The sequence below is a fragment of the Mirounga leonina genome, unplaced genomic scaffold (assembly GCF_011800145.1).
Source record: "Mirounga leonina isolate KUSES-001 unplaced genomic scaffold, KU_Mleo_1.0 Mir_177, whole genome shotgun sequence".
In the NCBI taxonomy this organism is placed as follows: Eukaryota; Metazoa; Chordata; class Mammalia; order Carnivora; family Phocidae; genus Mirounga; species Mirounga leonina.
Genome location: NW_023270459.1, coordinates 57,978 through 78,286, shown reverse-complemented (window position 1 = coordinate 78,286; position 20,309 = coordinate 57,978). Strand labels below are relative to the sequence as shown.

At 54.2% G+C, this 20,309-nt stretch overlaps 2 protein-coding genes and 1 long non-coding RNA gene across 4 annotated transcripts; 2 read left to right on the top strand and 1 right to left on the bottom strand.

Moving 5' to 3' along the window:
• Window positions 1-249: 249 nt before the first annotated feature.
• On the bottom strand, window positions 250-7,177 carry B9D2 (B9 domain containing 2). The gene is made up of 4 exons (XM_035023290.1): window positions 7,051-7,177; window positions 6,492-6,583; window positions 3,392-3,517; window positions 250-1,074 (listed from the first exon to the last, which is right to left on the bottom strand). Exons 2-4 carry the CDS (start codon window positions 6,577-6,579, stop codon window positions 761-763), a joined length of 528 nt encoding a protein of 175 aa, XP_034879181.1. The 5' UTR covers window positions 6,580-6,583; window positions 7,051-7,177; the 3' UTR covers window positions 250-760.
• A 5,382-nt stretch (window positions 7,178-12,559) lies between these two features.
• On the top strand, window positions 12,560-13,140 carry LOC118022634. Its single transcript, XR_004682539.1, has 2 exons — window positions 12,560-12,764; window positions 12,855-13,140. It is a non-coding gene; the product is annotated as an uncharacterized LOC118022634 (long non-coding RNA).
• Window positions 13,141-16,183: 3,043 nt separating this feature from the next.
• Window positions 16,184-19,647, top strand: TMEM91 (transmembrane protein 91). Of its 2 annotated transcripts, none has more exons than XM_035023864.1 (3): window positions 16,184-16,399; window positions 18,769-18,918; window positions 19,624-19,647. In XM_035023864.1, the coding sequence occupies exons 1-3, from the start codon at window positions 16,199-16,201 to the stop codon at window positions 19,645-19,647; spliced, it is 375 nt and encodes a 124-aa protein (XP_034879755.1). In that variant the 5' UTR covers window positions 16,184-16,198. The 2 variants fall into 2 exon arrangements, with proteins under 2 accessions (XP_034879755.1, XP_034879754.1); XM_035023863.1 differs by lacking the exon at window positions 19,624-19,647 and adding an exon at window positions 19,465-19,623.
• The last annotated feature ends 662 nt before the right edge of the window (window positions 19,648-20,309 follow it).

Below are 20,309 nucleotides of genomic sequence, written 5' to 3'. Positions count from 1 at the left end.
CCGGGGGGAGGGGGCGGGCACCCCGGCTCCGCCCCGCGAACGGGGTGCTGCCTCCTGGCGGCCGAGCGCGACCACAGCGGGCAGGCGGGTTGCGTGTGGCTCAGAGGGCTGCGCGGGGTCACGGAGGGAATGAAGACCTGGCGGGGAGGGCTCACTCAGAGGTTGGGGACACCGGGTCCGGGGGTGGGGGGGAATCAGAGAACGGGGACCCCAGCGGACAGAGAGTGGGAGGCTGGGGAAGAGGGTCAGCCAGAAGACGGGGGTCCCAGTGGGGAGAGGGGCACAGAGAAGGGAGAAGCCCCAACGGGTGGGGTCCTGAGAGGGGCACCCAGAGTGGGGAGGGGGGCAGAGGCTGAGGCAGAGGATGGGGGAAGTAGGAGTGTCAGAAAGGGGGGGCCTGAAGGAGGGTGTCAGCGGGAGGATAGGGCACAAGACATCTGACCGAAGAAGGAAGTCAGGAAGGCACCCACACCTGTAAGAACTGCTCTCCTTTATTGAGCACTTCCGTGGGCCCAGCAGCCTCTTCTCCCCCAGCACCCTGCCGCCCCACACGCTTCCTGCCCCCGTTTTACAGATGGGCCAACTGGACCTGTGGGGGCAGCCACTGGGCTGGAGGTGCTCGCCGGGACAGAAGCCACAGTGGTCGCTGGCTGGGGTCAGACCCGACAGCGTCCCGAGCCCCCGCTTCGGAGCCCTGGGCCATGCGGGCCCTGGACAGGCGCGCAGGGCTGGGGACAGGGGCCTGCCCTCGGGGGCACGGTCAGCACTGGACGCCGTAGCGGTCAAAGTGGCGCAGCAGTAGCCCCAGCTCCAGGTGCACGAGGCCGCTGGCCACCGTGCGCAGGCGGTAGCGGTCCGCTCCGCTGTACACGGCGTCCCCGTGCAGCAGCTGGGGGCCGCCACCCACGAAGGCCCGGGCCAGCTGCTCGCGCCAGGGGCCCAGGGGCCGCCATGTGGGGCAGTGCAGCTGGTGGCTGCCGGGACTGCTGGGCACGTGGCAAAAGCCGTAGCCCGCAAGCTGACAGCGGCCGAAGCCGTCCTGGGACCACACCTGGAGGTGGAGCCGGGGCCAGCCTGCAGGATGGGGAGGGAAGGAGGAAGGAAATTTCGGAGAGGTGGAGTAGCTCGGTCTCCCTGTCCCGGATCCCCACCTCCTCGATCTCCACAGGTCCCCGCTGGGGTGTCTGCCCCCGCCCCGGCCTTCTCTCTGGCCGCCCATTCACAAGGGAGCTTTCTGAATCTGTGGTCCTCCCCTGCTGAAAACCCTTCCAGGGCTCCCCAGTGCCCTCAGGAGAAGTCCAACCTCGACATTCCAGGCCCTCTGGACCTGGCCTCAGCTGACATCCCTTTCTACGGCCTCTTCTTCTGGGTCCCCAGATCAGGGCAGCGCAGTCCCGAGGTGAAGGCTTTGGGCCTAGTCCCGGACACCTCCCTTCTTCCCTCACAGTGGCCCACTCTGTGCGCCCTGGGCCCAGGGCCTTCCTTCTTGCCCCGCCAATGCACCGTCCACCTGGCAGCTGGAAGCATCTTTCTCCCGCTTCCTTAGGTTTCTCACGCTCCTTAGAACATGGTTCAGCTCCTCAACCCGGTAGGCAAAGCCCTTGGAGATCTGGCCCCATTTCACCCTCCTTTCTGTGCCCCTCTGTGCTAGGCCCTATTCTAGAAGCTGGGGACACAGTGGTGAACGGAGCAGACAAAAATTCCTGACATCCTAGACAACGAATGTAGTAAATAAGCAAATTACAGGGTATGTCATATGGTGATCACCGCTCTGGAGAAAAATAAAGCTGGGTATGGTGGGGGTGGGGATGCAGTTTTAGAAAGTGGGTGAGCAAGGGAAGCTTCACTGAGAAGGTGACATGTGGGCGAATGCTTAAAGGAGGGAAGGGTGCGGGCCATGTAGACGGACATCTAGGGAAGAACACCCAGGAGAGGGAGCAGCCGGTGCAAAGGCCCTGAGGTGGGAGCTGCAGGGTGGGGCCGGTGTGGCTGGAGCAGACTGAGAGACGGGGAGGGAGAGGAGGGGACAGGCCAGATTCCACGATCCACGATGAGGCTTTGGCTTTTACCCTGAGTAAGATGCGGACCGTGGAGGGTTCTGCATGGGGGAGGAATGTGACCCAACCTGGGTGTTCACAGAGGGACCGACTCTGGGGGCAGGGTGGGAGCACAGGGATGAGGTTGCTGTAATTGTCCAAGTGAGAGGTGAGGGAGGGCAGACCAGGGTGCCCGGGGAGAGAAGTGGGGGGATTTAGGATACATTTGAAAGGTAGAGCCAAAGGGATTTCCTGATGGGCAGAATGGGGGGTGAGGAAAGAGGAGGCAAGGTTGGGGCCCACACTGGAGGATGTGGGGTCTGCAGAGCTGAAGGACAGCCGCCAGAAGGATCTTTTAAAATTGATATCTGACTTGTGAGTCACATGTTGTGACTCCCCAGTGCCTTCAGGAGATGGCCTCAGCTCCATGGCCCGTCCCCTGTCCCCTGCCACCTCACCCCTGGCCCTCCTCTTATTCACCCTCAATCCTCCAAATGCCCCTGGCTCACTTTCCCTTTTGGGCCTTTCACACACAGCTCTCTGCCTAGAACCCGCTTCCGTCCCTCGGGCTTATCAGTTCCTACTAGCCCTTCATGGCAAAGCTCAAATATCCCCTCCTCCAGGAAGCTCTCCCTGAACTCCCTGGCAGTCAGACATCTCCTCTGGGCTCCCCTACCCTTTAGGATCCCCCCGCAAGCCCACTTTGAGCTGCCCTGTCTGGGGACAGCTCTGTCTCTCCCAAGGGGATGGTGAACCCCGTGAGGACAGGGCTGGGGGGGGGTTGCTGTCTCAATCACCAACATTTCCAGGGCATCACCCAACACAGGCGGGGCACAGGGCAGACACTCAGTAAATATTATTTGTATTGTTGAAATACATGGCATGTTTACCTAGGCTATTTCCTAGAATCCACTCCTCTCCAGTGATTTAAATTTTCCACGAGAAAAGGTTTTCTGATACCCTTCCTCCCCCGCATACTCGTTTCCCCTGTGAGCAGCTGAGCCGAGCCTGCAGAACAGAAGGGCAACCAGCCTGCCTCTCTCCCTCATAACCCAGTCCCAGCTTCCTCCTGATGGAAGACTCCTGTTTGTCTCTTTGCTAATATAATCCCCATTTTACACCTCCCTTCTCTCCCTGGTCCCCACCTTCCCCTCGCCCCCTGCAGCCCTGGCCTCTGGCCTCATCCTACACACTCCAGAGCCAGCCAGCAGAGATGCCAGCTCAGCCTCTCCGGGGCCAGGTCTGGCCAGGAAAGGGACCCAAAGGGCCCAGGGAACAGGGGTGGGACTTGGTGTTCCAAGTGCTGCTAGCCCCCCTCCCCTCAGCCTGGCCCGGGGCTCATGCAGGGAACCTACCTTGGAGGCCTTTGGTGGCGAAGTGCAGGTCGATGGGGTGGGACCAGTAGGCCATGTCCCCTACTTGGGGGGTGTCCACCTGTGTTTGGCCCTCCCGCACGCCCGACAGGAGCTTCCATGCCGCCCCTGCAGGGAGGGACGGGAAGCAGACATCAGGAAGGGGAGGACAGTGGGGTTGGAGGACCCTGTCTCTCCCTGGCAGGGGGGTCAGGGGTTATAAAGTGTGGACTCAAGGGGCGCCTGGGTGGCTCAGTCGTTAGGCGTCTGCCTTCAGCTCAGGTCATGATCCCAGGGTCCTGGGATCGAGCCCCGCATCGGGCTCCCTGCTCGGCGGGAAGCCTGCTTCTCCCTCTCCCACTCCTCCTGCTTGTGCTCCCTCTCTCGCTGTGTCTCTCTCTGTCAAATAAATAAAATCTTTAAACAACAACACCACCACCAAAGTGTGGACTCAAGAGCCAAATGTCTCGGTTCAAATCCTGGTACTACTTCACCCTGCCTGTGCAACCTCAGGCGAGTTACTGGTCTCTGCCTTGGTCTCCCCTTCTGTAAAATGGGTGCATAAGGATGCATCCCTCATGGTTTTGTGAAAAGATTAAATGAGCCAATACACAGAAAGCTCTTAGGACAGCGTCTGGGGCACAGTGATTACTGAGTAAGTGCTGGATAGCATTTTATTACTCTTCTCAGCCCATGTTAGAGGCCTCGTCCAAGGACTAAGATGGGGCCGAGGGTGTCCTTCAAGAGCTCCGGCACATGGTGAAAGGTGCGTAGTAATAGCAATCCTCCCGGGGCTGATAATAATAGCGAAAGAAAGTCAGACGCTGTGCTAAGCGCTTTATCCATGAATTCATTTAATCTGCCCTCTGGGATTTTTAATCCCCCCCACCCCCACTTTAGTCTCCCCTCGGGAGCCCACAAGGCCCTGCATGGCCTGACCTGTGCGCCTGTCCTGAACTCACCTCCCACCATTCTCCCCATCCCTCACCACCCTCTAGCCTCGCTGGCCCGATTTCTGTTCCCCTCCTCAGGGCCTTTGCACTGGCTTTGGCCTCTGCCCAGAAGGTTCTGCTCCTGGATGTGCCCGTGCCTGGTTTTTTCTCATCCTTCAGGGATCAGTTCAAGTGTGCCACCTCTCACAGAAGGGTGCTCCCTCACCCTCCTATCCGAATGCTAGTCCCTGGCACGTCATCTCCTCTCATTTTTTCCCTGAGCTCATTTTCTTATCTGCTTTTTAAAATTTCTGTCTCCTCTACTTGGGAGCCCCAGGAGAGCACCCCTCTTGCACACTGCTGGGTCCCCAGGACCTCAAAACTCTGATCTTCTTACACAGAAGGTGCTCAATAAATGTTTGTTGGACAAATAAGTGCTCCTAGGAGGTGGATGCTAATATAATCCCCATTTTACAGGTAAAGAAACACTCTGAGGGTGCCTGGGTGGCTCAGTTGGTTAAGCGACTGCCTTCAGCTCAGGTCATGATCCCAGGGTCCTGGGATCGAGTCCCACATCAGGCTCCCCCTGCTCTGCGGGGAGCCTGCTTCTCCCTCTGCCTCTGCCTGCCATTCCCCCTGCTTGTGCTCTCTCTGTCAAATAAATAAATAAAATCTTAAAAAAAAAAAGTTTAAAAAAAAAAGAAACACTCTGAGAAGGAAAGTTACTTGGCCATTTATTCCATGAACACTTACTTCACACCTGCTGTGTGCCAAGCACGGTTGTCCATGCTGGGCACAGCAAGAACATGGCTGACCACTGTCCCACGGTGATGTTGGACTCAAACTGTGCTTTCTCTGACTGCAGGGCCCAAGCCCTTGATCTGGCTGCCCCTGAGTTCTCTGCTGGATTAACTGTCCCCCCCACCAAGGGCCCCCTGAAATAATAAAAATCATGTCGGCTATCGCTCCCTTCTGGGCCAGGTGAGGAAAGTACCAGGCCTCGAGTCAGGCTCTTCACATACAAGATTTCCCAACATCCCTCTGAAAGATAAATATTCCCACTTTACAGATGAGGAAGAAACTAAGTCTGACTCCAGAGCCTGCCTCTTATCTGCTCAGCTACAGGACCCCCTCCCCTTTCCCCGGGAATCTCAGCCACCATCCTACCTACCGGTGAAATCGCAAAGGACCCAGGACCTCCAGAGATGACAATGGCAAGAGCCATTTTGTGAGTGTTTACTCTACGTGGGGCAGCACCCCCAAGGCTTTCCCAACAGAACCCCATCCAGTTGTTCCACAAGCCAGGCAAACACTTACTGGGCCAGGCCCTCTCCTCAGTGCTGTTGCTATTCATTTGGCCCTCGAGACAAGCCCATGAAATGAGCGCTGTTATTATTCCCATTGTACAGACAGGCAAATCAAGGCAAAGACGAGTGCCCAAGGCCACACAGCTAATATGCAGCTTCAAACTCAGGCAGTCTGCTCTTAACCTCAACACTCTACTGCTGCTTGGCTGCTGTTGGCTTCATTTTTAGACATGGAAACAGAGGTCAAGTCCAAAGGGCACCAATCACTAGGGGAGGGAGTTAGTGTTTGAGCCCAGATCTGGCGGCCTAGGGCCCTACCCGTTCCACTGGATGCTATGCTGCCTCTGATGGGGAGGCATGAAAACTGGGGGCCCCGCAGTCTCTCCTGGGCTTGTGTGCATGAACATGGATGACTGATCGGAAGGGGTCCCTATTCTCACAGAGAATTATGAATACAGGAGGGTGGCCTCTCCTCTGTAAATCTGGGATGGAAACCCATTTTACAGTCAGAACTCAATAAAGCAAAGAATGAAGATGAGGGAGGGACCCAGGGCACACCTAAGTCCAGTGGGGTTAGGCTGGCTAGTGTTTTGAGGATTGGGAGTGTGTGTGGGGGGGGGGGGGGAGGTGTCTATCCCCACATCGTTGGGGGCCGTGTGTCCAGAGATGGGGAGCCGGAGCCCCCAGAGAGATGGGATGGGAAGAACAATGTGCGTTTCACATTGTCAGAGTATGGTCATGGCTAGGAGTCCCGGGAGCCAATGGAAGATGAGGGTCAGGGATTAGGCCAGGGGGGTGAAGGAAGGAGGGTAGAAATTCTGGGCTGGGGGTATGGGTGGGGAAGTGAACCAGGCCCAGGAATACCTGTGTGGACGCCCCACTTGCAGAAGAGGCTACTTTCTGAGAAACCGGTGGCCCCCATGATCTGCCCGATCACGTGCACCTCAGCCATGGCCCTGAGGGAAAAATGTAATCACACAAGTCAGTGTACTATTATCTCCAACTTGACAGATGGGAAAACTGAGGCCTACCAAGTTAACTAGCATTCCCAGCTAGTTTCGTCAAACTACTGAGGTTGCAGTCTTAACCACGATGCTGACCGCCTCCCCAGGAGAGCCCCGGAAAAGTGAGGGCGGTGGGCTGAAGTCTGGGAGTTGGCGCCTAACTACCCGCCTCTAAAACAACTTCTTGCTTTTGCTCAGCGCGGCGGAAAACCCCGCCCCAAGGGCCTGTGGCCACGCCCACACGCATAAAGCTCCGCCTCTTCGCGTCTGACCACCGACTACCAAGAAGCGCATGCGTCTTAAGTGCAGGGCTGCCTTAGCCCCGCCTCTAAGCCCGCGCATGCGTTATTCCTACCTCAGAGCACCTAACGGTTAGGTGGGGGGAAGAGGTAGCAGGGATTGCAGTTCATGGGCCTGACCTTTCGCTCTCTCAGCGGACGCCGACTTCCTAGGCTTGGCTCGCGCCTCTCCCAGGATCTTCCTGGAAGCGAGGGACCTGAGGCGCCGATACCTCCGAGGCTGTGCCCGCCTTCGGGATCCCTGCTTGTTGCTGGGGCAACAGCAGCCTCCTCTCCTAGTCTGGCCCCCGCCCTGCGGGCCGCTAATTGGCCCTAGCAGCCTGGGGGCGGGGCTAAGATGTGATGGACGTTTTCTCTCCCCTCTCTCTCCATTTTGGGAAAAGCGTCTCTCCAAACACGACTCGTGGTTCCGCCATTTGGGGCGTGGTCCGGCAGCTGCCATCTTGAGTGTGGCTGAAGAGGCTTGCTCGCCAACTACTGCTGCGGGACACCTTCCTTACTAAGTAATGGAAGCCCTCGACGCTGTAAGCCTCCCGAAACGCTCTCCCAGCCGGGACCACAAATCAGAGATTTGAGCCGGGACCAAGGGGGAGGCTCCCTGTGGTCATTGCGTGCATCCCCATTTCTTACCATGAAAAAAAAAAAAATCCTTCCTCTTTCAGAGAGACTCAAGTTTGGGAGGGGGTTTTCCTTCCTTTTTTAGAGTTTCCCGTGGCTCCTCAAGTAATGATAAATGTCACTTCCTTCTCCGGAATACGGCCCAGTTCACTATTAGTAATGATTCTGATCAAGGGGGGGGGGGGGGGCGGGGGGAAGGGGGTTGAGAAATGAGGAACTGAGGCTCCTCTTTATCTGCAGAAAATCTGGTTCTTGAAGGCTGGACTCTGCCGGTAACTTGTCATGTGACCCTGCACGACTCCAGGCCTCCGTTAACTCATCCGTGTAATGGGTGCAAGTAGAGTGACTGAGTCAGAGGCGCTGACACATTCTGATGTCCTGAGCAGTGTGCCTTCTCCACCCTCTAAATCCACTTGAACCCTAGTCCGAATTCCTCCAGCCCAGACCACGAGTCCAAAGGAAACTCATTTTCCTACTTTTTAGCAAAATGGGACTACACAAGTTAGAGTCACCACCTCAAAACTACAGGGAGGGAGAGTGGCTGGGGGGCTCAGTCAGCTAAGCGTCTGCCTTGGGCTCAGGTCATGATCCCCGGGTCCTGGGATCCAGCCCAGCATGGGGCTCCCTGCTCAGCGGGGAGCCTGCTTCTCCCTCTGCCCCACCTCCCCCACTCATTTTCTCTCTCTCTCTGTCAAACGAAGAAATAAAATCTTCAAAATTACAGGGAGGGGGCAACATTTTAATAGGATGGTATTTACGTAAATAAAATAATTCAATAAAATAATTTCACTAAGAGAGATATTTGAAAGCTACCATTTAGCGAGTGTTTTTTCTGTGCCAGACCCTGTAAACTGAACGTTTTACACGCATGATTTTGTTTAATCCTCAGACATCCCACAGGGTAGTTAATATTATCAGCTTTATTTAAGATGAAGAAATAAGGGCCTGGGTGGCTCAGTCTGCCTTCTGCATCTGCCTTCTGCTCAGATCATGATCCAGGGGTCCTGGGATCGAGCCCCACATCGGGCTCCCTGCTCAGCGGGGAGTCTGCTTCTCCCTCTCCCACTCCCCCTGCTTGGGTTCCCTCTCTCGCTGTGTCTCTATCAAATAAATAAGTAAAATCGTTAAAAAAAAAAAAAAGATGAAATTAGGGCAACATCATTTGCCTTAGGCCAAATTGACTATAGTTCTATCTAACTCTGTCACTAAACCTTATGTACTTTTTTTTTTTTTTTTAAGATTTTATTTATTCATTTCTCAGAGAGAGAGCTCACAAGCAGGGGGAGCTGGAGGATGAGGGAGAGGGAGAAGCAGGCTCCCCGCTGAGCAAGGAGCCCGACGAGGGACTTGATCCCAGAATCTTGGGATCATGACCTGAGCCAAAGGCAGAGGCTTAACTGACTGAGCCATCCAGGTGCCCCTAAACCTTCTGTTCTTAACATCTCTGCTGTACTTCCTTCCTTGAATGCATGTCTTTCAGTTTTCAAAGGAATATGGAGGTTGTGTCTGGGTGTGATCCAAGACTCCATCACTTCCCACATCCAACCAGTCAAGTGCTGTCAGTGCTCCTTCATTTCTTTGTAAAGATTTATTTATTTTAGAGAGAGACAGCATGGGTGGGGGGAGGGGCAGAGGGAGAGAGAATCCCAAGCCTACTCCACGCTGAGCAAGGAACCAGAGGCAGGGCTCTGTTGGAGGACCCTGAGGTCATGACCCGAGTCATGAGTTGGACCCAAGAGCCGGAGGCTTAACCAACTTGCCACCTAGGCTCCCTAGTGCTCCTTCTTAAATATCTTCTCTTTAATTGGTTTTCTCCCTACTGGTTGATTTTAGTGATTACGAAAATGGTTCCCAGGTCAACTACCTGGATTTAAGTCTCGGCTCTGCCCCTTCTGTGTGACCTATAGCCTCTCTGTACCATCGTTTTCTTTTCTGTAACGTGAGGATGAATGATGGGACCCAACTTGTTGGACTATCGTCAGGACTGGATGACTTAATGTATGAAGCTGTTTTAAACTGTGCCTATAGATTTTTTCTTTTTTCTTTTTTTAAGAAAGCGCAATGTCCAAATGTGGGGCTCAAACTCATGACCTGGAGATCAAGAGTGACATGCACTTCTGACTGAGCCAGCCAGCGCCCCTGTCCACAGATTCTTTGATATGCTTGTTTTCTTCTTCTTTTTTTCTTTCTTTTCTTTCTTTATAAAGATTTTATTTATTTTTTAGAGAGCGAGCGAGAGAGAAACAGCATGAGAGGGGAGAGGGTCAGAGGGAGAAGCAGGCTCCCCGCTGAGCCGGGAGCCCGACGTGGGACTCGATCCCAGGACCCTGGGACCATGACCCAAGCCGAAGGCAGACGCTTAACCATCTGAGCCACCCAGGTGCCCTCTTTCTTTTTCTTTTATTATTATTATTATTTTAGTTTCTATTTCTTTAAGTAATATCTACACCCATGTAGGGCAAGACTCTCATGCTCTTCTGACTGAGCCAGCCAGGCGCCCTGAGATGCCTTCTTTCGATACGTGGAAGCTAATTCCTTTCCCCCTGGATTATGGGCTGCACTTAAAACTTGCTTCTGGCCAATACAGCATGACACAGGTGTTGCTCTGCGACTTCCAAGACTAGGTCATAAAAGGCATTGAAGCTTCCTCCTTGCTCTTTCTCTTGGGTGGCTCCCTGGGAGGGAGGTCAGCCACCAGGTTGTGACAGCAGAGAAGCAGCCAATGGAGAGACCCGGAAGGGGACAAACTGGAGCCTCCTGCCAACAATGCCAGCAATCCACGTTGGAAGCAGATCTTCCAACACCAGTCAGATCTTCAGATGACTGCGGCCCTGGCCGGCATGGGACACCTGGAGTTAGAGCCACCCAGCTTTGGGCGCCTGGCTGGCTCAGTCGTTAAGCATCTGCCTTCAGCTCAGGTCATGATCCCAGGGTCCTGGGATTGGGTCCCGCATCGGGCTCCCTGCTCAGCAGGGATTCTGCTTCTCCCTCTCTGTCTGTCTGCCGCTTCCCCTGCTTGTGCTCACTCTCTCTCTCGCTGTCAAATAAATAAAATCTTAAAAAAAAAAACAAACCACCCAGCTAAGCCACTGCCAGATCCCTGACCAGCAGAAACTATGTCAGATGATAAATGTTTGTTTTAAGCCACTAGGTTTTGGGGAATGATTTGTTATGGGGCAATAGATAACTAATACAAATACGTAATAACTCTAGGACGGTACCTAGATTTAGGTGTGATAAATGTTTGCTATTAGTTAATTTTTTTTAAAGATTTTATTTATTTCTTTGAGAGAGAGAGACACCACGAGAGAGGGAACACAAGCAGGGGGAGTGGAGGAGAAGCAGGCTTCCCGCCCAACAGGGAGCCCGATGCGGGGCTTGATCCCACCTGGGATCGTGACCCCAGCCGAAGGCAGACGCTTAATGACTGAACCACCTAGGCGCCCTGCAAACTGAATATTTAGTTATTTTTTACTTTTTATTTTTAAATTTTAAACGAACTGTGGTAAAAGATACATAACATAAAAGTTACCATTTTAGCCATTTTTAGGTGTACAGATCTGTGGCATTAAGTCCATTCACATAAATGTGTAACCAATCTCTACAACTCTTTTCATCTTGCAAAACTGAATCTCTGTGCCCATGAAGGAACAATGTCCCTGGGGTACCCAGATGGCTCAGTCAGTTAAGCATCCAACTCTTGGTTTCAACTTAGGTCATGATCTCAGGGTCATAAGATGGAGCCCTGCACTGGGCTCCACATTAGGCGTGGAGCCTGCTTAAGATTTTCTCTCTCCCTCTCCCTCTGCCCCTCTCACCCCCCCACCCCTGGTCTCTCTCTCCCCCTTTCTAAAATAAATCAATAAATAAGTAATAAAAATAAAAACGTCCCAAGATGATGCTTTCTGATGGTTGCCAGAGGGAAGGGGCCTGGGGGATGGGCGAGCTGCGTGAGGGGAAGTGAGAGAAGGAGGCTTTCAGTTGTGGAATGAATGAATCAGGGATGGAACATGCAGAATAGGGCGTATGGTCAATGATATTGTCATGGCGCCGTGGGGTGACAGATGGTAGCTACACCTGTGGTCAGCATAGCATAAGGCATAGTGAAGTTGGGTCACTATGTTTATACCTGAAACTAACGTAACACTGTGTGTCAACTATACTTTAAAAAGCCAAAAAAACTAAAAAACTAAAAAAAAACTAAACTAAAAACAAACAGGGGTGCCTGGCTGTCTCAGTCAGTGGAGCTTGCGACTCTGGATCTCAGTGTCATGACTTGGAGTCCCACATTGGGCTTACTTAAAAATATATTAAATAGGGCGCCTGGGTGGCTCAGATGGTTAAGCATCTGCCTACGGCTCAGGTCATGATCTCAGGGTCCTGGGATCGAGTCCCGCATTGGGCTCCCTGCTCCTTGGGAGCCTGCTTCTCCCTCTGCCTCTCTCTCTCTCTCTCTCTCTGTCATGAATAAATAAATAAAATCTTTAAAAATATATATATATATATATATATTAAATAAACAAACAAACAAACTACAAGCAAAAACCAACAACACCCCCGCCCCCCAATCTTTCCAGGTCCTGGCAACCACCATTCTGCTTTCTTTTTTTTTTTTTAAGATTTTATTTATTTATTTTGACAGAGAGAGACAGCGAGAGAGGGAACACAGCAGGGAGCCGGATGCAGGGCTCGATCCCAGGACCCTGGGATCATGACCTGAGCCGAAGGCAGACACTTAACGACTGAGCCACCCAGGCGCCCCACCTCTCTGCTTTCTGTCTCTATTAATACGACTATCCGGGTGCCTCACAGAGGTGGAATGGTTGAGCAGCTGTCCTTTTATAATGTCCTCATAGTTAGTCCATCTTGTCACGCACGTCCTAATTTTCTCCCTTTTTGTTTTATTTAATCATTTTTTTAAAGTAGGCTCCACACCCAACGTGGGGCTTGAACTCACAACCCTGAGATCAAGAGTCGCACGCTTTACTGACTGAGCCAGCCAGGCGCCCTGGAATTTTCTTCCTCTTTTTTAAGGCTGGATAATAGGTACCCCATTTTCTTCATCCAGTCATCTGTTGATGGACCCTGGGGTTGCTTCCATCTCATGGCTCTAGTGAATAACACTGCTCTGAACATGGCTGTACAGATGTCTCTTCAAGACCCTGCTTTCAGCTCTTAGGGGTACCTACCCAGAAGTAGAACTGCTGGGTTATATGGTAATTCTATTTTTAATTTTTGGAGGAACTGCCATACTGTTTTCCATAGCGACGGTATGTAGTGTTTTTTATCTTGCTTTTTCCCCTCAGTGATACATCTTAAGAAGTGACCCAGGTCAGTCTGCAGAGATCCAACTCACTTTAAAAAAAACTGTTTTGAAGTATAATCTATGTCCAGAAAAGTGCATAAATCATAAGTGAACAACAGCTGGATTAAATTCCAGAAACTAACCACACCTGATAATCAGAGGTCAGCTCAAGAGAAGAACATGACCTTTCCTCAGAGTGCCCCCGAGGGTAACGACTAACTGGACTTCTACCAACATGGATTACTTTTGCCTGGTTTTGAATTTTATATAAATGAAATCACACCGTACACACTGTTTTGTGTCTCCCGTCTTGTGCTCAGCATTTCGATGGTGAAACTCACCCACACTGTTGCACGTGGCTGTGGATCTTTCCTTTTCTTTGCTGTATAGTTTTCTTGGTAGGAAGATGCTACAACTTATTTACCCATCCATCGGATGGAGATTTGCCTTGTGGGGGACATATATTCACATCTGGTTGGAATGGAATTTCTGGGTCATCGGATATGCCGAGCGATAGTAGAAAGTGCTCCAAGATTTGGTGGAAAACCGATGCCCCCCGCCCCCATTTCCTACAAATATGTACTGAAGGGCTACTTTGTGCCAGGCACTGTTCCAGGCCCTGAGGCAGAGCAGTGAACAAAAGCGATCAGATCAAATCCCAGCCCTCCTGAAGCGGATACTGATGGGGGGAGGATTCAGACTACAAACAACAGAAGTATAGACTATGTTTCGTAGTGATAAGCTGGATGAAAAAACAACCAGAGCCTGGTTAAGGAGCTAGTGACAGGTTATCTCTCCCAGATAAAACAACCCCGCTCCAGGTCCCTCTCATCTAGCCTCCAGTGGGTCTCCCCGCCTGTCGTCTGTCAGAAACTTTGGCTGAGCCAAGTGCACTTGCAGACACCATCTGCTCTCCCCCGGAGTGGGGCCCGTGCCAACTCCAGCGTCTGGACTCTTGGCACGGAGCCCTGGAGCCCTGGAGCCCTCGAGCGAGGGAACTCTGGCCAGCCCCACGTCGGGAGGGGAATCCTCCAGTTTGGCTGACTGGGTTGGCTGAGATGGAGGGCCTCTGGGAAGGAGAAGGCGGTGTAAGCCGGGTGGGCTCGGTGAGGGAGGGGTGAGGAGGGTCCCTTATTCAGACTGACAGAGCCAGTACCGCATAATGATATCCCTCAACATCATCAAATATATTCAGAGTGCCTGCATTTGCCAGGCTTTGGGGAAATGTGGGACATTGGTTATCACACCTGATGTGAGTGCTTTGTGTATGTGATCTACACCGACATCCCCGAGGCAGGGAGTGTGTCGCCCATTTCACAGATGAAAGAGTTAGGGTTCAGAGAGGTGATGCCATCATCCAGAGGTCACACAGCAAGTGCCTTGAAGAGCCTGGAAGGCCAGTCGGGCCTGTGTGGGTCCAAACACTGAGGCATGACAGCCTCTTGTACCACCTGATAACCAGCACATCACCCCTTTCCCGGGCCACTCCCTCCTCTCCCTCCTTTCCCTGGACGCCCCCCCACCCGCCCCGCCACCCCGCCAGCCCCGAATACAGCCCCGGTGTGCAATCTGCGGGTCTTAGGTCCAGTTGTTTACCTCGGCCAAGAGAGCACACGCCTCGGAACCTCAGTTTCTTTATCTGTAAAACAGAGACAGAAAGAGAGCTGCCGAGAAGAGTCAATGCGATGGTGACTAAAGCGTCGCAGGCACCGGCCAGGGGTCCGGCCTTAGTCGGCGCTCAGTGAGCCGGCGGCGTGCGCTCCGCAAGTCCCCAGCCTCTCTGCGCCCGTTTCCTTCTGCGTCCCACAGGACAGTACCTGACGGGGCCTGTTCGGCCGTGCTCAAGAATCAGGGTGTGCGTGCCCATGCACGGCCCCAAGAGCATTGCACCCACCTAGCCGCCGTGGCTGTTATTAGTACAGGGCAAGGAGAGTGGCGGGGTGGAGGCGGGGCCGAGCCAGGAAGGCCCTGGAGAATCGGGGGCGCCCCCTCCTCCTCCCCGCAGCGCTTGGGCCTGGGCTCGAGGCGGGGGCGGGGTGGCAGGGTCCGCCGTCCTCGGAGTCCCTCCGCACCCGCGCTGCGCTGGCTCCCGCACACCTGCGTTGGCAGGGTTTCAGCGCTGGGCGCTGACGTCGGCCTTCAAGGCCCCCTCCCCGGCCGCGGCGGAGGGCGGAGCCGGCCGCCCGCAGCCCCGCCCCCATCCCCGCCCCCGCGCGCTGCGGGCCTGGGGCGCCGAGAGGGGAGCCCAGCGCAACGCGCAGACCCCGCGCCCCCCAGGCCCGGGGTCCCGGGGAGCGCGGGCCTCCCTGAGTTCCGTGCCACCCGCGGGGCGCAGGGTCGGGGCGGGTGTCGGTGCAGGGGCCCAGGAGGTCCCGACATATGGCCGTGGGCGGTGAGTGAGGGGCACAGGTGGGCGGCACGGCCCCTCCGCCGGGTCCTAGTGTTGGGGATGGGGAGGCGAACCCTTGGTGAGGAAATCGGCTCCAGCCAGGTTTGGAATGAGGGCGGGAGGCTTGGGAGGCCCCGGGGGGGATCGTGGGGTGGCAATATTCCTGGTGGTTGAGTGTGTATGAGTGTGGTAGGTTGGGGCTGTTATGGGGGAATGGTGCAGAGGTGGATTCTGGTAAAAGAGGAGCGTAGGGGAGCTGGTGCGTGTGCAGGCAATTGTGTAGCGCCGTGGATGTGGGTGGGGTAGGGGAAGGATGCGTGGACCGGGTGTTTGGGGCAGGTGCGCAAGGGAAGTAAGTGATGGGGTGCTTGCGTGGAAAACCCGTGCTTATGTGTGCAAATAGGGGGTCTGATGCTGGGAGGATTAGGAGTGTGCAAGGGGTCATTTGGGAGGAGTGTGTAAGAAGGTTGGGGGCTCCAGAGGGGTATTTAATGGGAGCTGATGTTGTTCAGGGCAAGTATGCAAGGAGCCCTTTGGGAGATGAGTGCCTGGAGGTGGGGGTTGGGCTTGCCTGGTTGAGTGTGTAGCAGGGGACTTGGGTATTCAGGGTGCAGACTTGTAGGCACAGGGGATGTGTGGTTCATGGGGCAAGTAAGTGTGCAAAGCATGGTTTGGAATAAGTGCGCAACAGGTATGTGGTTTTTGCCCGAGGAGACAGAATCCCAGAACTGAGTATCTAGACCCCGCGAATTCTCTTTGCAACTTGGCCCAGCTTTTATTCTGTGGGCCTCAGTTTCAGTCTCTGTCAAACGAGTCTGAGGGTCAATGAACTAACTAGTCTCTGCCAGGAATCTCTCCAGAGTCAGGAGTCAGGGGAAAGATGGTGAGACTTTTTCAACTTGTCTTTTTGCTTTCCTCTACCTCCAGAAAACCCCTCCGGGAGCCTCTCCCCAACCATGGACAGCCCCAGTCTTCGAGAGCTCCAACAGCCTCTGCTGGCGGGCGTGGGCTGTGGGCCCCCCATCCAGAAGCCTGGGGAACCCCAGCTGGGGCCTCCCTTTCGAGAGACAGAGTCCCTGGGGGGTTGGCAGTTCCTACCACTGCCTCTTCCCTCTGTGAGCGCTGGTCTTGGGGAGCCAGGGCCCCCTGACCTGGAGGTAGGAACAGCAGGCCTTAGTGGGAGCTGGGGGAGGGGGCTTGGAGGCGAATGAACTGGGCTGTGGCCAACCCCGGGTAGGTCGGAGGCTGGGGTATCTGCCTTCAGCCTGGAGTCTCACTTCCCAACTGTGTGGGGGCTTCCTAGATGTCCAGTTGTGGTTTTGCCTGTTTTATGCCTCCCCTGGTTTCACCTTTTTCTCTCCAGATTTGTCCCTCATCTTTCTTCCTGCACCTTTGGCTCTCTGTCTTCCCTCTGATTTCTGACTCCCCTGTACTCTGTCTTTCCATCTCTCTCTCTCTCTCTCTCTCGGTCCTGGTCTCTTTCTTTCAAATTAATGTGTTAATTTGTACAATTTCTTATTCCTTGTGTATACTGTGAAGCTTGTCTTCTACTTATTGATTTATTTTTAAAAAAGATTTTGAGTAATCTCTACACCCAGCTTGGGGCTCGAACTCACGACCCCGAGATCAAGAGTTGCACACTCTACCGACTGAGCTGGCCAGACTCCCCGCTTGTCTTTTATTATCTTAACACATGGTTTTCCAGTTACTATTCCTGCGTAAGAAATCACCCCGAAACTCAGTTGCTTAAAACAGCAACAATCATTATGGCTCATGGTTTCCACGGGTCAGGAATTTGGGAGGGCCTGGGTTGGGTGGTTCTGCCTCAGGGTCTTCCATGAGGTTGCGGTCAGCCAGTGGCTGGAGCTGAAACGGTCGGGGGCTGAAGGAGCTGGGCGCTGGGTGGGTATCTCTTAATGTAGTCTTGGGGCTTCTGCCTGAGGCTCCCCTTGTGGGGTGGTTTGGGCCTCCTCACAACATGGCAGCTTCAGCATGGTCCACATCCTCCTGTGCCCCCAGCCCCCAGCCCGAGTGCTTCTGCAAGGCAGAAACGGCCTCACCTTTTCTGACTTATGCTTGGAAGTCATGTGGCATCCTTTCCACCACATTCTACCAATTATGAGTGAGTCACAGCCTGCCCAGACCCAAGGAGAGCGGACACAGACCTCACCCCTTGGTGGGAAGAGTATCAGTCACACTATAAGAAGAGCATGTGGGATGAGAGCTGGTTGTGGCCGTTTTTGGAAACACCGTCTGCCACAGTGAGGCGGTTGGGGTCACTTTGACATCTCGTTATGTGTCTGGTAATTCCATTCTTTGAAGATTTTGAGGGAGGGCCTTATTATTTCTGCTATTTAGGGTTTCTTGTGTGCCCGGTTATCTTTGGACTGTATGCTGGTCATCACGGTTCAAAAACTATCTTTAGGAAAAATTATTTTGAGGCCTAGACTGAAGGTAAGTACCTTTCTCCAGAGAGGAGTTGGTCTGCTTCTGCCAGCTAGCTGCCTGGGGGTGCCACGGTGGTTAGAGATCACTTTTCATCTAGTTCACGGTTGGATTGAGAGGCTATTTTTCTGGGATTGACAATTGGCTGCAGGGCCAAAAGAGGCCTTCTCTGTTTGTTTGCCCTCTCTAACTTGGATTTTTTTTTTCCCCCAAAGATTTTATTTATTTGACAGAGAGAGACACAGTGAGAGAGGGAACACAAGCAGGGGAAATGGGAGAGGGAGAAGCAGGCTTCCCACTGAGCAGGGCTCGATCCCAGAACCCTGGGATCCTGACCTGAGCCGAAGGCAGACGCTTAATGACTGAGCCACCCAGCCGCCCCCTAACTTGGATTTTAATTGCAGTTTTGGCCTTACAAGAATTGCTTAAAATCATGTGCGCTATTTAATGCAAGATTTAAAAAAAGCAAACTTTTTTTAATCTAGAATTTATAGTTTTCAGCTGGCAGGTTTGTCCTAGTAACTTAGGCCACCAGAGCTGTCTATCTCCAACTTTTTGCTGGTTCCTGTCCCCATTGGTGTCTGCCTCCAGTTTTTTTTTTTTTTAAGATTTTATTTATTTGACAGAGAGAGAGAGAGCACAAGTAGGCAGAGAGGCAGGCAGAGGGAGAGGGAGAAGCGGACTCTCCACTGAGCAGGGAGCCCAACGTGGGGCTCGATCCCACGACCCTGGGATCATGACCTGAGCCGAAGGCAGCCGCTTAACCGACTGAGCCACCCAGGCGCCTCTCTGCCTCCAGTTTTAACTCTGAAATTGTGGTATCCATGGTGGGACCTTGTCTTTGACATTGAACATAAAGCTTTGGCTGTGGATGGGGGTTCTTCTTTGGAGAGAGGTTACCCAGCTTTCCCTCAAGGGGATCCAGGCTGGAGAGAGTTAAGAGCCTACTTCTGGATCATTTTCCTCTTTTTGGTGTTTCTGGGGAAGGCCCTGGTATTGGTCTTTGGGGGCTACGGGGAGCAGAGCAGTGGGGCAGGGAAGGTGGGCAGAGAAGCCCACTCAGGCCCTTTCCTACCCACAGGATGCATCATCCAGTGACAGCGACTCGGACTGGGACGGGGGCAGCCTTCTCTCCCCCCTCCTACCCCACGACCACCTCGGCTTGGCTGTCTTTTCCATGTTATGCTGTTTCTGGCCTGTGGGCATCGCTGCCTTCTGCCTGGCCCAGAAGGTCAGTCTGTGGGTGGGGCCGGGAGGGGGCTGGATAGAAGAGAAAAGGTGCATTCAGAACAAAACAGAGGTGCTATGCGTGGGGGGCGGGGGAGGGAGAACAAAGGTGGAGAGAAGGATCGGCATAGAAACATGGAAAGGTAAAACGAGTGTCTCAGAGTGAAAGCCCAGAGCGGTGGTTAGGAACCTGAGCTCAAATCCTAGGTCTGACACACCCCGTTAGGATTTTTGGGCAAGCCACTTCAACCTCCCTGTGCCTCCTTGTCCTCAACTGTGAAATAGGAATAATTCCTCCCTCTGGGTCACTGTGAAGCTCCAATGAGTTAGAACGGTGGCACCGAGTGATAGAGGTCTATTCTTACTGACCACCCCGGGCTCCCCTGTGCCCAGCTGTGCCTGACCCGCAGTAGCTGCTCCCTGGTTTTGGAATCTATGAATGAGCCCGTGGGTGTGCCGGTGTGGGCGGGCGCAGGGGAAGGGTCTGGGGCTGCGGGCAGCGGGGTGCGATGAGGGGATGCCTGAGTCACCCTGCCCAACGCCTCCACAGACCAACAAGGCTTGGGCCAAGGGGGACGTCCAGGGGGCAGGGGCTGCCTCCCGCCGCGCCTTCCTGCTGGGGGTCCTCGCCGTCGGGCTGGGCGTGTGCACATATGCGGCCGCCCTGGTGACCCTGGCCGCCTACCTGGCCTCCCGAGAGCCGCCCTAGTTGCCCCTGCGGCCCCCACTGTGAATCAGGGGCCGGGACCCTGGCGCGTCGGCAGGCAACGTGGAGAACCCGGGTGGATGAGGCGGCGGCGGCCGCAAGCCCCTCCTTCCTGGCCGCCACAGCGTGAGATTAAACGCCACTCTTGCAGCCAAACCTGTGTGTGTGTGTGCGTGTTGGGGGGCGGGGGGAGGAAAGAGGGAGCTCGGGGCACTGAGACCAGGTCAGGGTGACGACAGGCTGTCCCCAGAGACCTTGGAGCTGGAGAAGGGGGAATCCGAGGGGCAGAGGGTTCCCAACTGCAGAATGTTCTCCTCGAAGCACCGTGGTCTGTAAAGAATTAGGGAGAACTGGGTTCCAAGGGCTTACTTCTCCTTAGCTGTGCCACCTTGGCCCGAGTGACTTCTTTTTGAGCCTCACATTTTCCCTTCTGCAAAATGGGACTTTCTCCACCCCTGGGAGCTCTGGGGAGGACCGAATGGGTCACACCTGTAGAGGGCAGTATCCCTCTGAGCTCTTCCCACAGCAAGTGGCAGAAACTGGACTTGGGGGCTCAAATGAAATGAGCGGTCTGGTCTCTCCATCTCTTGGCCCTCCTTTCCCGTTGGCCTCATTCTGTGCAGGCTTCTGGGGGAGAAAGATGGCCCCAGGAGCTGAGGCACCCCATGGGAATGACATGGCCAGAGACC

Excerpts from the sequence above, each read along its gene's own strand:
- B9D2 (XM_035023290.1), bottom strand. The coding sequence starts at position 6,579 with ATGGCTGAGGTGCACGTGATCGGGCAGATCATGGGGGCCACCGGTTTC. Across the intron at positions 3,518-6,491 it reads CAAGTGGGGCGTCCACACAG|GGGCGGCATGGAAGCTCCTG; the intron begins GTATTCCTGGGC and ends CCCTCCCTGCAG. Across the intron at positions 1,075-3,391 it reads CGCCACCAAAGGCCTCCAAG|GCTGGCCCCGGCTCCACCTC; the intron begins GTAGGTTCCCTG and ends CCCATCCTGCAG.
- TMEM91 (XM_035023863.1), top strand. The coding sequence starts at position 16,199 with ATGGACAGCCCCAGTCTTCGAGAGCTCCAACAGCCTCTGCTGGCGGGC. Across the intron at positions 16,400-18,768 it reads CAGGGCCCCCTGACCTGGAG|GATGCATCATCCAGTGACAG; the intron begins GTAGGAACAGCA and ends TCCTACCCACAG. Across the intron at positions 18,919-19,464 it reads CCTTCTGCCTGGCCCAGAAG|ACCAACAAGGCTTGGGCCAA; the intron begins GTCAGTCTGTGG and ends ACGCCTCCACAG.